Here is a 13,504-nt window from a genome sequence, read left to right on the forward strand (position 1 = left end):
CTTCCCGCCCCCCAGACTTCTAATGCTCCTTCTCTCTAAAAGACTCAATCAAGCCTTCTGTTGGCTATCTTTATACTGGCATTTTGCCACATAAGCACAGAAAGCGTAAAGGGCAGACAACTCTCCACAGAGTGGAGATGCTTCAAGGAGCTATGGCTCCGTTATTCTGCTTCTCACTAATGTATGCTCCATAGGTTCTCTAGACAGCAGCCTTATAATTTCTATCCTCTTCAGGCAATCGGTACAGTGGTGAATATATGCCATGCCTGCAAATATACTTTCCATAATTCAAAGCTTTACAATATATCCCCCAGTAGGGCTGTTCATGGGCATTCAGGCTCCTGTTTCTTGGCTTAGCTCTGTGTCCTTTGAGGCCTCGGTCTTCCCAAGCGGCATGGCCTCCACCTTGTCAATTTCTGCAACTTTTTCTTCTTCTACTGTTCTAAGATCTCCACCACCTCCTAGAATTCCTAATCTCCTTTGTGTGAACCAAGCTTCATCCTCTCCATGCCTGTCTTGACTCTCACAAACCTGCCTCTCTCCTCTTCTCCCTACACTGGTAAGTCTGATGTGCCTGCAGGGCCAGTTCAAAGACCCAGTGTTTCATCTGCCCAGTCATGTACTGTCCCCCAACTTCAGCCTAAAGGTAACATCAAACAAAGTTGTTTTTGCTTCATCTTGGATTACCTGGCTGTCCTGCATCTCCAGGAGGCCCAGATGGACCTCGTGGGCCTGGCGTTCCCATAAGACCTTGCTCTCCTAGAAAATAGTCAAGATATAGAAATAGCTAGCATTTTTACTTGATGTAATAGTAAAACACCCACCGGAGTTATAGAAATGGTTGCCATTAAGCGAGTAGCATTCTTAGGCCAATAAGTTCAAATCTTTACATGAAAACACTATATCTCCATTACCCATCAATCCATTTTCTGAAATTCCTTGGTGCTGTCATCCAAAATAATTCTAAGTGTTGTGAACAGGAATCTCAGTCAAAATGTTCACATTTGTTATTTATGGGAGCTACTCTGATTGAAAGTAACACTGAAAATATTCAAATCCATATATGAATCTATGATCCTATGCAGCACTGCATAGTGACATCACTGGAACCCCTGGTCCTATGCCACATTGGATAGGGATGAAAGTGGCATTTACAGACAATGTCACCCTACCAGCCTTCTGCTGGACAAGAGGGGTGATATCGTTCAGTTCCCCTCTGCACTGCATCCCCCTCATCCTGCATTGGTTTTTGTCTGGTCTTCCAATCCCCGGCACAGTCTTTTTGGGGAGCAGATGCTGGGGAGAGGAGGGGAGTGAGCCACTTCCACATGCAGAAAGTTAGTAGGATTCAACCCAATGGAAACAAGTATTTGTTATATTTTCATTATTCCTTGCGTGGCCAAGTTTAGATCCATCTGGTGTTACGTTTCTCAGGGATTTGTTGGTCATGAGAAGAAACAGCAAAGTAATAGTAACCTACCTCTGGGGCCTTGGTGTCCATCTGGCCCAGGTGGACCTATGGAAACACAGAAATTCATTCATTGTTATGGGAATTATCCCACAGTATCCCAGTTCTTTGCTTAATGAAAAGCTACATATAAGAACGTGCTTTAAAAATTATACCATGGACTTTATTAGGGCTCAGGTGCTTTTGGCTGAAGCTTACATAAAAGAACCACATTTATTTTATTTTATCTAAAATATTTAGGGTGTGCCTAAAAGGTCTTCAAGATGGACCTTATTGTATTATAAACTTGTTCAATGTAACATCTTTAACCAACAATGAAACACTTAATGATTAGAATGAAAGCCCACCAAAAAAGAACACAGCAGTGGCCCAGGCAAAAATAAACTTAACCAAACTGCCCCCACTGAAACTATATAGTTTTCATTTGTTCCATGAACAGCATCAGTGGTGAGGCCAAAGGACCTGCATCAGGAGGACATTCTAAAACTTTAGTGCAATCCCCATGAAAGGTCTGTATTGGGTTACCACCCATCGAACTTGGGGGGGGGGGGAGGAGAGTACAAGAAGCAGGATCTCAGATGATGAGATAATTTTGGGGAGTGTTTGGGGAGATTCACATGGGAGGAAGCATTCCTTAGTACCTGAGTATTTGGGGAGATTCATATGGGAGGAAGCATTCCTTAGATACCATGATCAAAGACTATTACAATTTTAAAGGTCAAAACCAGCACCTTAAATTGGATCCCCAAACCAACTAGGAGTCAATACAGTTATTTCAAAATTGGAGCAAAATGCTTCCAATGGTTTGCTCTTGTGAGTAACCTGACCAGCTGTAATTCCCAAACATTATTTAGAGGTAGCTTGTTTAGAGTGCATTGCAGTAATCTCATGCAGAGATCACTAGCGTGTACACAACTATGGCGAGATTATATTATGACCCTTTACATAATAGACTCTTTTGAGTGATAAAATGAAAATAAAGCCAGAATTAAGATTCATATCCTTACTAGCCTTCATCAAGTTATAGAAACGGGCCATTTTCAAATAAAATATGCAGATTTATGTAAAGTGCTCCTCTTAATCCAACCCCTCATATTGTGAGGAACATCTTACATTAAGCTCAGTTCTGAAAGCTTTCTGAGTTTTGAACACTGTTAAGTTTCACTCTGCCAGACTGTCTTTCATTCGAAGACTTGTGCTCCAGGGGGCCTAGGAGTTGCATGGTATGTTGCAAATATTTTCTACAATGCCATTATGTTACACCACCACTCACCTGCTGATCCTTTAGCTCCTGGTTCACCCATAGGTCCAGCCGGCCCTCTGGAACCAGGTTCACCTGCAAGTCAACAAAGAGGAGTAGAAATATTGTCGAAGGCTTTCACGGTCAGAGTTCATTGGTTCTTGTGGTTTATCCTGGCTGTGTAACCGTGGTCTTGGTATTTTCTTTCCTGACGTTTCGCCAGCCGCTGTGGCAGGCATCTTCAGAGGAGTAACACTGAAGGACAGTGTCTCTCAGAGAGACACTGTCCTTCAGTGTTACTCCTCTGAAGATGCCTGCCACAGCTGCTGGCGAAACGTCAGGAAAGAAAATACCAAGACCACGGTTACACAGCCCAGATAACCCACAAGAACCAAAGAGGAGTAGCTTTCAACAATGTGTTCAGCTCTGCTTGTGTTATATATAAGAACAAGAGGGCGAAATTATGTGCCCACTTCTGCATCTGATTGACCAACTATGTGCTACTTCAGACAACTGTAGCCTAGGTTGTGCACATGACTATGCATATTTAAGATATATGTTGTAGACTCTGGCAGCACCTGTTGTGCTAAGCCTTCCTTTAGGACAGTAGATGATGGGACCTTGTGCAGCTAGAGTTTTATAGACTATAGGCCTTGCCCATGATGTAGAAGCTCCCTTCAGGAATGCTATGCCTCACGTTGTGTGGACAGCAGCTATAAACTCAGAAGGTAGTGTTGGAGGATTTCTGCTTTGCCCCATAGCCGTTGGCCTGTGGGGTTCCACAGGGTTCCATCTTATCCCCCATTCCAGGGGTCTCAAAACTGCGGCTCCAGAGCCGCATGCAGCTCTTTGGCCCGTTGAGTGCGGCTCTCCGAACTTGGTTTGGAGCCCCTGCTCTTGCGCCCACTCGCGCCGGCAGCTGGGCTGCGGAGCCGGCGTGCCTGAGAGAGCGAGCGGGCGAGCGGGCATGCTGTCTCCCCCCCCCCCACACCGTGGAGAATGGCCGGGTCCCCCTTTCCCTTGCCCTCAATGGTTGGGAGGCTCAAGCCTCCCCTCCCCTCTAGCCGCGCGATTGCTGGGTGGGTGGCTCAGCGGTTCCTGCCCCCCCGCCTATCAGCTGTTGGGCAGGGCGGGCTTCCTTTGGTAGACCTGGCCTCCGGCTGAGGCCCATTGGGAGGCCATGTCTACCCACTGGCTTTCTTGGCGGTAGACCTGGACTCCGAGGAGGGGAAAAAGTCCCCCTTCAGAGGCCAGGTCTACCAATTGGCTTCTATGGGCCTCCGGAGGCCAGGTCTACTGCCAAGAAAACCAATGGGTAGACCTGGCCTCCCAATGGGACTCAGCCGGAGGCCAGGTCCACCAATAGGCTTTTATGGCGGTAGACCAGGCCTCCAGACGAGGACTCCGGGGGGGAGGGGGAAATGGCAGGGACTTACAATTTAATTTTTATCAATAAATAAGATCACTATTAAGTATGGTATCAAGTTTTATTCAGTGTACCTATAGTTTAATTAAGACTTAAAACTTTAATTAAAGTTTATTAAGTTAATAAACAGTGTACCTACCTATATAGTTTAAGTTTAAGAAATTTGGCTCTCAAAAGAAATCTCAATCGTTGTACTGTTGATATTTGGCTCTTTTGACTAATGAGTTTGCTGACCCCTGCCCCATTCTATTTAATATCTATATGAAGCCACTGGGAGAGGTCATCAGGAGACATGGGTTGTGGTGTCACCAAGATATACATGATACCCAGCTCTTCCTTTCTTTTCCACCTAATTCTGAGGATGTTGTTGATGTTCTCAACCAATACTTGGAGTAAGTAAGAAGCTGAAACTTAACTATGACAAGACAGGGGTTCTCTGGGTTACTAGAAAGGCAGACTAGGGAGATCTTTCCTATCTTGGGTGGGGTTATACTTCCCTTGAAAAATCAGGTTCACAGCTTTGGGCGGGGGGGGGGGGAGGCTTGTCCCAGAAACTGGGATATCTCCTGATCTTAATAAGCTTGCACTCCTGAAGGAACAGGTTCATAGCTTGGGGATGCTCCAGGACCGAGGCCTCCTGTTGGATAAACAGGTGGTAGCAGTAGCCAGGGGTGCCTTTCACCATCTTGGCTGGTGATCCAGTTGTAGCCCTTCCTGGGTGTGGGGAGATCTTGCCACTGTAGTGCATGTCCTGGTAACATCTAGATTAGATTACTGAAATTCACTGTACATGGGGCTGTCATTTAAGACTGCCTGGAAGCTACAGTTGGAACAGAATGCTGTGGACAGAGGGTTGACTAGAGTGGGTCATAGGGATCAGATCACTCCAGTCTTGTTCCACCTAAATTGGCTCCCAGCTTCCTTCTGGGCCCAATTCAAGGTGCTAGTATTGACCTTTAAAGCCCTATACAGCTTGGGACCAACATACCTGAAGGACTGCCTACTTCCATATGAACCTACCCATCAACCTCAGTCATCTTCAGAGGCTCTGCTTCAGCCCCCACCATCTGAGACCACAACCCAAGAAAGGGCAACGTTGGTCATGGTGCCAAAATTTTGGAACTCCCTCCCCACGGAGATTTGTCTGTCTCCCTCTATTGTTGTCTTCCGCCAGCAGGTGAAAACCTTTTTTTCTTTTGTTAGGAATTCCCTCCATAACTGCTATTAGCATTCCTCCCTGGTTGTTTTATGTGTGGTTGTGTTTGTCAATTTGATTGAATTGTTTAATTATTTTATATATACTTTATTTTAAATGCTGTTTTAATGTTGAAATGTTTTAATGTTTTGATGTTTCCTGACTTGGGGTCCCTATTTGGGTGGAAAGGCAGCATAGAAATTTGTAAAATAAAATATACAGACCTGTAAGACCACGAGGTCCTTTCTCCCCTTGATCACCTAAAAATGAAAGCACAAAGATGCAAAAAATTTTCGATTTAATGGGGCCAGCATACCTGAAGGACCACCTACTCCCATATGAACCCACTCAACCACTCTGGTCATCTTCGGTGGCCCTGCTATGGGTCTTCTGTCAGCAGGTGAAGACTTTTTTGTTTTGTTTGGCATTCCCTCACTGACTGTTATTAGCCCTCCCCGTTTGTGTGCTTTTATGTATGTGTTTGTTTTAAATATTTTATATATATATTTGTATTTTAAATGCTTTTAATGTCTCAAATGTTCTAACATTTTAATATTTTGTAAGTTTTAATTTTTGTCACCTTGTCTATGGTCTAAATAAATAAAATAGATCAAAACTTTCATGCTTGAACAAAAATAAATCCTCATGATAAGAGTATAAAGAACCACCCCCCCCACACACACACACACTGGTCAGTTAAACTGAGGGATGCAAAACATATTCAAATGATAATCGAGTCAAGTGTTGAGACAACATTAACTAACATACCTTTGGGCCCAGCTGTTCCCATGGCTCCTTTCTCACCTAAATGAAACAGAGACAATGGCTTACAATAGACTAATACTGAGAGAGAAAATTCTTCACTCACATTCAGTTGGAAGGAGATCATCAAAACTTCTTATCCAAGGGAGGATTCTGTACCTCCAAGACAGGCCTACTCTAACTCAGGTCTTTTCTAATATACTTCAAGTTTGCAGTTTGGAATTATATCCCCTTTTCGTCTATTTGCCTTGTGCAAGGACCAGTGTAGTGTAGTGGTTAGAGTAGAAGTCTATGGCCAGGTTCAAATCCCCACTCTGGCATGAAGCTCACTGGATGACACTGGCCTAGTCATTCTCTCTTGCCCTATTTTACAGGACATTTGCAAGGATAAAAGGATGGGAGTGGACTGTATATGTCACTCTGAGCTTGAAGGATAGGATAAAAAAACCAAAGGAATACACAGAAACTATATCATTCCATAAATGCACAAACCTATTTTTTAGAATAGTCACTCTTACCACTCTTACTCATATAACTACTTTTATTGTCGGCCTTTAGTCTGGGAAAATGTTGCCCAATGGTCCACCAACCTGCTTATACTCTCAATGGTAGAAAAACACAGTGGCGCATTCACACATGCTGAATAATGCACTTTCAATCCACTTTCAGTGCACTTTGCAGCTGGATTTTACTGTGTGAAAAGGCAAAATTCACTTGCAAACTATTTTTAAAGTGCATTGGAAAGTGGATTGAAAGTGCATTATTCAGTATGTATGAAAGTGCCCAGTAACTTTTTCAATAGCAACATCAACAGGAATAAACGAAGTGCTGGAAAGTCATACCTTTAATACCTGGAGCACCAGGTTCACCTCTGAATCCTTGACTCCCAGGTGGACCTAAAGAAAGAAGAAGAAGAATTAGTTTTTATATGCCGACTTTCTCTACCACTTAATTAAGGGAGACTCAAACCAGCTTGCAATCACCTTCCCTTCCCCTACCCACAACAGACACCCTGTGAGATAGGTGAAGCTGAGAGAATGTGACTTGATCAAGGTCACCCAGCTGGCTTCGTGTGTAGGAGTGGGGAAACAAATCCAGTTCACCAGATTAGCCTCCGTCGCTCATGTGGAGGAGCTGGGAATCAAACCCAGTTCTCCAGATCAGACTCCACCGCTCCAAACCACCGCTCTTAACCACTACACCAGGAAGACCAGAATGAGTTAAGAATTTTATAAATGCACATCTTTTGAAAGACAGAAAAAATGGTCAGGTATGTTTTATTTTTATCTCCCTGACCTGGTTTATTATGTTGCCATTGACCAGGGGAATTTAACACACCAAAATCAAAACAGTGGTTTGCTGAATTTTACAATATATCACGTACTGAGAACACGATACTTACCAGGGGGACCATGGAGACCGGATGCACCCATCATACCTGAAGAAAAACATGTTTCAACTGTTTAGAAATTAGATTATTGAAAAGTCAACAAACATCATCAAAGTTCTGCCAATATGTCAGGTTATATCCTTGTAAGTTTTGTAATTTTACATTTTGTAAAAGGTAAAGTCCCCTGTGCAAGCACCGGGTCATTCCTGACCCATGGGGTGACGTCACATCCCGACGTTTGCAAGGCAGACTTTTGTTTTACGGGGTGGTTTGCCAGCGCCTTCCCCAGTCATCTTCCCTTTACCCCCAGCAAGCTGGGTACTCATTTCACCGATCTTGGAAGGATGGAAGGCTGAGTCAACCTTGAGCCGGTTACCTGAAACCAACTTCCGTCGGGATCGAACTCAGGTCGTGAGCAGAGCTTTTGATGCAGTACTGCAGCTTAACACTCTGCGCCACGGGGCTCCTACATTTTGTAGTTAGTGATATTTTTTAAAGTTGTACCAGGATTCTTGGAATCTATTGACTTTAGTGTTCACACAACTAGATAAAGCAAATCACTTGCACTGTGGCCATTTTAGGAAGAACTCCTCAACAATTACTGACAGGGGAGTTCTTTAGGGGACAGGTTTTTTTCCCATTTACATGAGTTTAGTGCCTTCAGTGGTTTAGGGTAAGCACATTTTCTCCATTAAAAAACCCAAAACTACAGACAGGCATACAGAGAGTTAAGATTACTGATTTTCTTAGTCAGACACAGTCACAATCAGAGAGCTATGAAAGACAGTTGGTATTTTTACAATTGAAACAATTCTGTGATATCACTCTGACTGAGATTTGCAACTGAGAGGCATGACTAAAGTTTTGGCACTGCAACATTATCTCCCCTGCCGCCACCACTAAAATTAATTTCACAGAACTTTCAGGCTTTTAAGAAATGATGGATCGAAATGAATGTTTAAAGGTTCTCAAGCAGCAGAAAGCCAGCTATAACACAAAGGACGATGCCATTTCCCCAGTCAGTAATCCCTGATCGTACATTTCTACAATTCAGAGAGTAATTCTAAGCAGGTCTACACAGAAGTAAGTTCCATTTTATTCAACAGAGCCTCCTCCCAGGAAAGTGTGCTTAGGATTTCTGCCTCAATGAAGGAGACAGTAAGGTTTTCTTGTTATTTTCAAGGCTATGTGCAATCTTAGAATGCATTGGTCTTGCGACAAGACAATTTTGGTTTGAATGCTACTTAACAATTTCCTTCTTAATACTAGAAAGTTTTTAAAGTTAAAAAACCCTCCACCCTATTCATCCATCCAGCACAGTTTCCTGTTCATGCGTATGCTACTTTTTTATTCCAGATTACAAATTTACCTTTGGGGCCAAAAGGACCTGGGGGCCCAGATGGACCTTGAGGCCCTGGATCTCCAGCAGAGCCTACATAGGAAAAAATTAGACAAAACCATTAGAAAACCTGCTCAAGATTGCTTTCTTTTGGCTTCATATTTATGTCCCTGCATACTGAATGTCCGCTACATACTGTTATAATTCCATAAAGCATTATTGAGAAGATGCATCACCACCAGATCCCTGGAAATTGTTAGCGAATAGAGGTCAACTGGAGGTCACGTGGTCCATGAGGCAGTCAACTGACCCCACTCAAGGATATTAGGCCTTGGCTGAGTTACAGTTCGGCAGCACTGTGGAACAGCAGCTGAATAGTTCCATGGGCAGGGGATATATTTGATAGCAACCAGAACTCTATGGACAGATAAGGCATTGTTTTCCCTTCCACAAAACAAACCACCAGATGTTTTTGTCTTACTATAGCCCATTACTCATCTGAGTGATTGAATACGATACAGTTTTAATTCCCAGCCCTGTTTGTTTCTATGATTAATGCATAATTAAAGAGCAACAGAGAAAGCATTATTGGGAAACAAACTCAACTCTTTTGGCCAAGAGTTCCAGACCTTCTGACATGATGTCAGACAGACACATGCCACAGGTGCTTACTGTCTTTGGGGCAACAATATCTCAGTCATCTTTTTTGTTTGTTGAAACTAAGGAGGTCCAATAATTTGCCTCACAGCATCTGCTTGGCATGCAGAAGGTCCCAGGTTCAATCCCCGGCATCGCCAGCCAAAGGGACTAGGAAAGTAGGTGATGTGAAAGACCTCTGCCTGAGACCCTGGAGAGCCGCTGCTGGTCTGAGTAGACAATACTGACTTTGATGGACCAAGGGTCTGATTCAGTATAAGGCAATTTCATGTGTTCATATCATTATGTCCTGTGGGAAAGGGTGTCCTGCAATAATCTTTTTACCTTTGTCACCTTTCTCTCCAAACCCAGGTAGACCAGGCTCCCCACGAGGACCTGGAGGTCCCTCTCTTCCTCTTTGTCCCATGGGCCCTTCCATACCAGTTTCACCTGTAGAGAATAAGTAGGTGAGGATCAAGATTCCAACATATGAACTGCTCTGCTCAGCATGGTTCAGTGCTCTCTCTTCTGAACAGCAGTTGTCACAGTCAAGTCACACACTGACGAAAGAATCTGAATTATGTGAAGGGCCCAGGACAGTTATAACAGTTGCCCTGTTCTGCTTACCCATGGTGCCTTTCTGTCCTTTTGGTCCTTCAGGCCCAGGATGTCCTATCACACCTGGAACACCTGTTAAGAGAAAACAGTATGTTAAAAAGAGCTGTTTCACTTCCAATGCACTGCTGCTTGGCCACTTAACAAAGTTTAAAGCAACGTTTAACATTTGTAAAAATTATTTGGATTTCAATTTTCAGAGTTGTATTCATGCTTCAGACTCCAGATCTTCAGTGAAGAGAGCATGGTGATGTCTTCATGGGATCTTGCATGGATTCAGTGTCAGGTTTATGAAATTTGTTATCTGATTTTGAGGATCAATAAATAACTTAACCAAACCAAAATGGTTTTATTGTTTCGATTCCAGTACCACATATCTGATTTTCAGTATTTAAGCTCCATATGTTATTGCGTAGAGTTTCAATAATCATATGAATTTCAGTACAACAGAAGTCCAGTGTACCAATCAAGAATTTAGCTGTAATGAGCCTTAATACATGTTATATATCTCCAGGGACATCCCTGGGGTGGGTAGAAAGGCGTGTTCTGAAGTTCTGTGCTTCCCAGGCACATGAAGGACTAATTTAGATTGGGAACATGGTGCCTGGAGAAAGGGGAATTAGATGTCCATCTTCATCATTTCACCAACCTGACACAGCCCAGGAAACTACAATTTGTTCCATTGAAGAAAAACAGGCTGGATTCTATTACTCCCTTCCTCCAAGTCTTCCTCCAACAAAAAGGCTTTTCCTCATAGAGAAAGTCATTCTCCATCGCAGGAAGTGTTTCTCTCTTGAAGGAACACTTAGCAGAAATAAGCCATGAGATCTAACTTAATGGAAAGGAGTCAAAAGACCCAACCCATAATGTGCAGCTCATCAGTACATGTGCAGACAGACCCCAGCATGGACTGAGCTCTGCTTCATATTTCCCTCCTTCAAAACGCTGGTGACAGAGGGTCATTGGAAGTGAGTTACATGCATGTTACTTTGATCCTAAAATGTATTGGACATCCCAAGAGATGGCTAAACAACTCCCATGAGTATTTGAGAAAATGCTGTGTGTGATCATTCCCTCCATTATCACCTTTCAGATCTGCATTCAAGCATCACTATTAACAAACTAAGCTTAAAACCATACCATCATATCAATAGGGACTAGATTAAGATCTCAACATGACTGATGCGGCACTTGGTTAACTGAAGGACTCAGGGTCAAGTCAAGGAACAGCCAGATTATTATTATTATTATTATTTTGCACAAACACACTCCTTGGGGGTAGGGGAGAATGGTGCAATCCTAAAACGGTCATTGCCCACTGATTGTGTCCCAGACAGTTAGAAAGCCCACAAAGATTGGCCCAGCAGACTTCCTCCAAGCTTTGCCTACCTGCTGTGCCAGGAAGTCCTCGGTCTCCTATAGAAACAAAGAAATGGAGAGTTAGTGATGAATCTCATAGCCATGACTCTTTGTTGTTTCCACGTTAGTCATAGGAGTGGGTGACTACAGTCTCACAGGAAAGCCATATGGGACACAGTTACCCTCTGCACCTTCTTATTGATATTTTTAATGTTCTGTAAACTGCCTCTTGACAAATTAAACTCCTTGCTACTACATCCTTCCAATATCTAATGGATTGGGGAGGGGAGTTGCGTGGTTGAGAATCCTCACTTCAAAATGTAAATTTCCCTACTTCCTAAACTGTTTGTTGGTATATTATACAGATCTTGGCATCCACCACTGTACATTTCTGAGTTCTTAGCATACTGCTCAAATTAGAACTGGTAGACTGTACAGGGAGGGGTCACCATGCTTATATGTTTTCCCTTACAGCAATTAAAAACATGAGACATTTTGCCATTCAGACTAGTTGATCTTTGTTCTACAAACATCCACACATTCGTACAATCAGGTATATTGGTAAAAGTTTGTTAAACCTGTACAATACTGATAGCTATGGTAGTTTCACACACACACAAACTAGAAAAAAAAGTTATTTCACATCCATTGTTACAGAACATAGGCATTAGAGAATATTGAACTCACCTTTTAGCCCTTGGATGCCCATATCACCTGAAGCAGAACAAAAAGGAAACACATGAATAAGGTTTGTGAGCCTTTTGAAACTGTTTTTGAAATTGCCCTGACTGTTACAGATTTCCACAAAAACAGAAAGAAAGAAAGAAAGAAAGAAAGAAAGAAAGAAAGAAAGAAAGAAAGAAAGAAAGAAAGAAAGAAAGAAAGAAAGAAAGAAAGAAAGAAAGAAAGAAAGAAAGAAAGAAAGAAAGAAAGAAAGAAAGAAAAGTCAATCTTGAGACTTCTCATAGGACTACAGATCCCCGATTGAGAGTTATGGCAATTTTTGAAAAAAACCAAAAAAACAAACAAACCGAGTTAAACATGCTAAAGAGCTACTTGCAAACATTAGCTCAGCTTTGACAAAAAGCAACTGAACATGAACAGAAACCCAAATCAAACATAAATGTGGCTAACAGGTACCTTTTGGTCCCGGCTCGCCTCGGAAATAACCTGCAAAGAAAAGCACAATGCTACTTAGATTACAACAATAACAAAGCTTTTCATAACACTTCCAGTTTTCACAAGAACACAAGAACATAAGAAAGGCCATGCTGGATCAGACCACGGTCCATCCAGTCCAGCAGTCTGTTCACACAGTGGCCAACCAGGTGCCTCTAGGAAGCCCCCAAACAAGGCGACTGCAGCAGCACCATCCTGCCTGCGTTCCAAAACACCTAATATAATGTAATAATTCAAAGCCCTTCACACAGATTAGTTTGTTGTAATCCTTGCAACAGCCCTGCAAATTAGGCTAATATAATTTCCTCATATTGCAGATGGGGATGGGGTGTGAATGAGAGAAAGAGGCTTGCCATTTAATGAGATTTGAGTCAGGGGTCGCAGCTCATTCTCTAAGCCACTACATTACAGAAGCTCCCTAATGAGGCAAAGCTACTCCTGGCATAATATGATGGTATGCCCCCACCCCGAAGAGCGTTGTGCTCTGCTGATCAAAATCTGTTGGTGGTCCCCGGCCCCAAGAGTGTGCGGCTGTCCTCGACAAGAGCCAAGGTTTTATATCTATCTATTGAATTATGTGGGGGATGCCGACCCAATTGGAAGGCACTCAGCTCTAGCAGGTACTATAATATACGGTGCCTTGTGTTAATGATTTTAGAATAATTTGGGATTTTAAAGGTTTTAATGTATTTTATTGCTATGTTGTTTTAATGTTGTTCCCTCCCTGAGCCTGGCTTTGACTGGGGAGGGCAGGTTATAAATCTATTAAATAATAAAATAAATAATAATAATAATAATAACTGTCTACCTCCTTTTGTGCAACAGATAGATAGGTTAAGGCTGGACTGAGCTCAAAGCTTACATAGTTCCACCTATCTCTCCCTCCATACAGATT

The 13,504-nt window shown here is 42.7% G+C and overlaps 1 protein-coding gene across 1 annotated transcript in view; it reads right to left on the reverse strand.

The window, feature by feature from the left end:
* COL17A1 (collagen type XVII alpha 1 chain) overlaps positions 1–13,504 on the reverse strand; it is a 73,884-nt gene that overhangs the window by 36,920 nt on the left and 23,460 nt on the right. Inside the window, exons 18-30 of the mRNA XM_056850448.1 lie at positions 12,571–12,600; positions 12,118–12,144; positions 11,461–11,487; positions 10,084–10,146; positions 9,802–9,906; positions 8,851–8,913; positions 7,494–7,529; positions 6,934–6,987; positions 6,098–6,133; positions 5,554–5,589; positions 2,742–2,804; positions 1,481–1,516; positions 688–759 (exon numbers count right to left, since the gene is read on the reverse strand). Coding sequence (XP_056706426.1) covers positions 688–759; positions 1,481–1,516; positions 2,742–2,804; positions 5,554–5,589; positions 6,098–6,133; positions 6,934–6,987; positions 7,494–7,529; positions 8,851–8,913; positions 9,802–9,906; positions 10,084–10,146; positions 11,461–11,487; positions 12,118–12,144; positions 12,571–12,600 — 648 coding nt within the window. The remainder of the gene's footprint in view (positions 1–687; positions 760–1,480; positions 1,517–2,741; positions 2,805–5,553; positions 5,590–6,097; positions 6,134–6,933; positions 6,988–7,493; positions 7,530–8,850; positions 8,914–9,801; positions 9,907–10,083; positions 10,147–11,460; positions 11,488–12,117; positions 12,145–12,570; positions 12,601–13,504) is intronic.

This window comes from Euleptes europaea, chromosome 5 (genome assembly GCF_029931775.1).
Source record: "Euleptes europaea isolate rEulEur1 chromosome 5, rEulEur1.hap1, whole genome shotgun sequence".
Lineage (NCBI taxonomy): Eukaryota > Metazoa > Chordata > Lepidosauria > Squamata > Sphaerodactylidae > Euleptes > Euleptes europaea.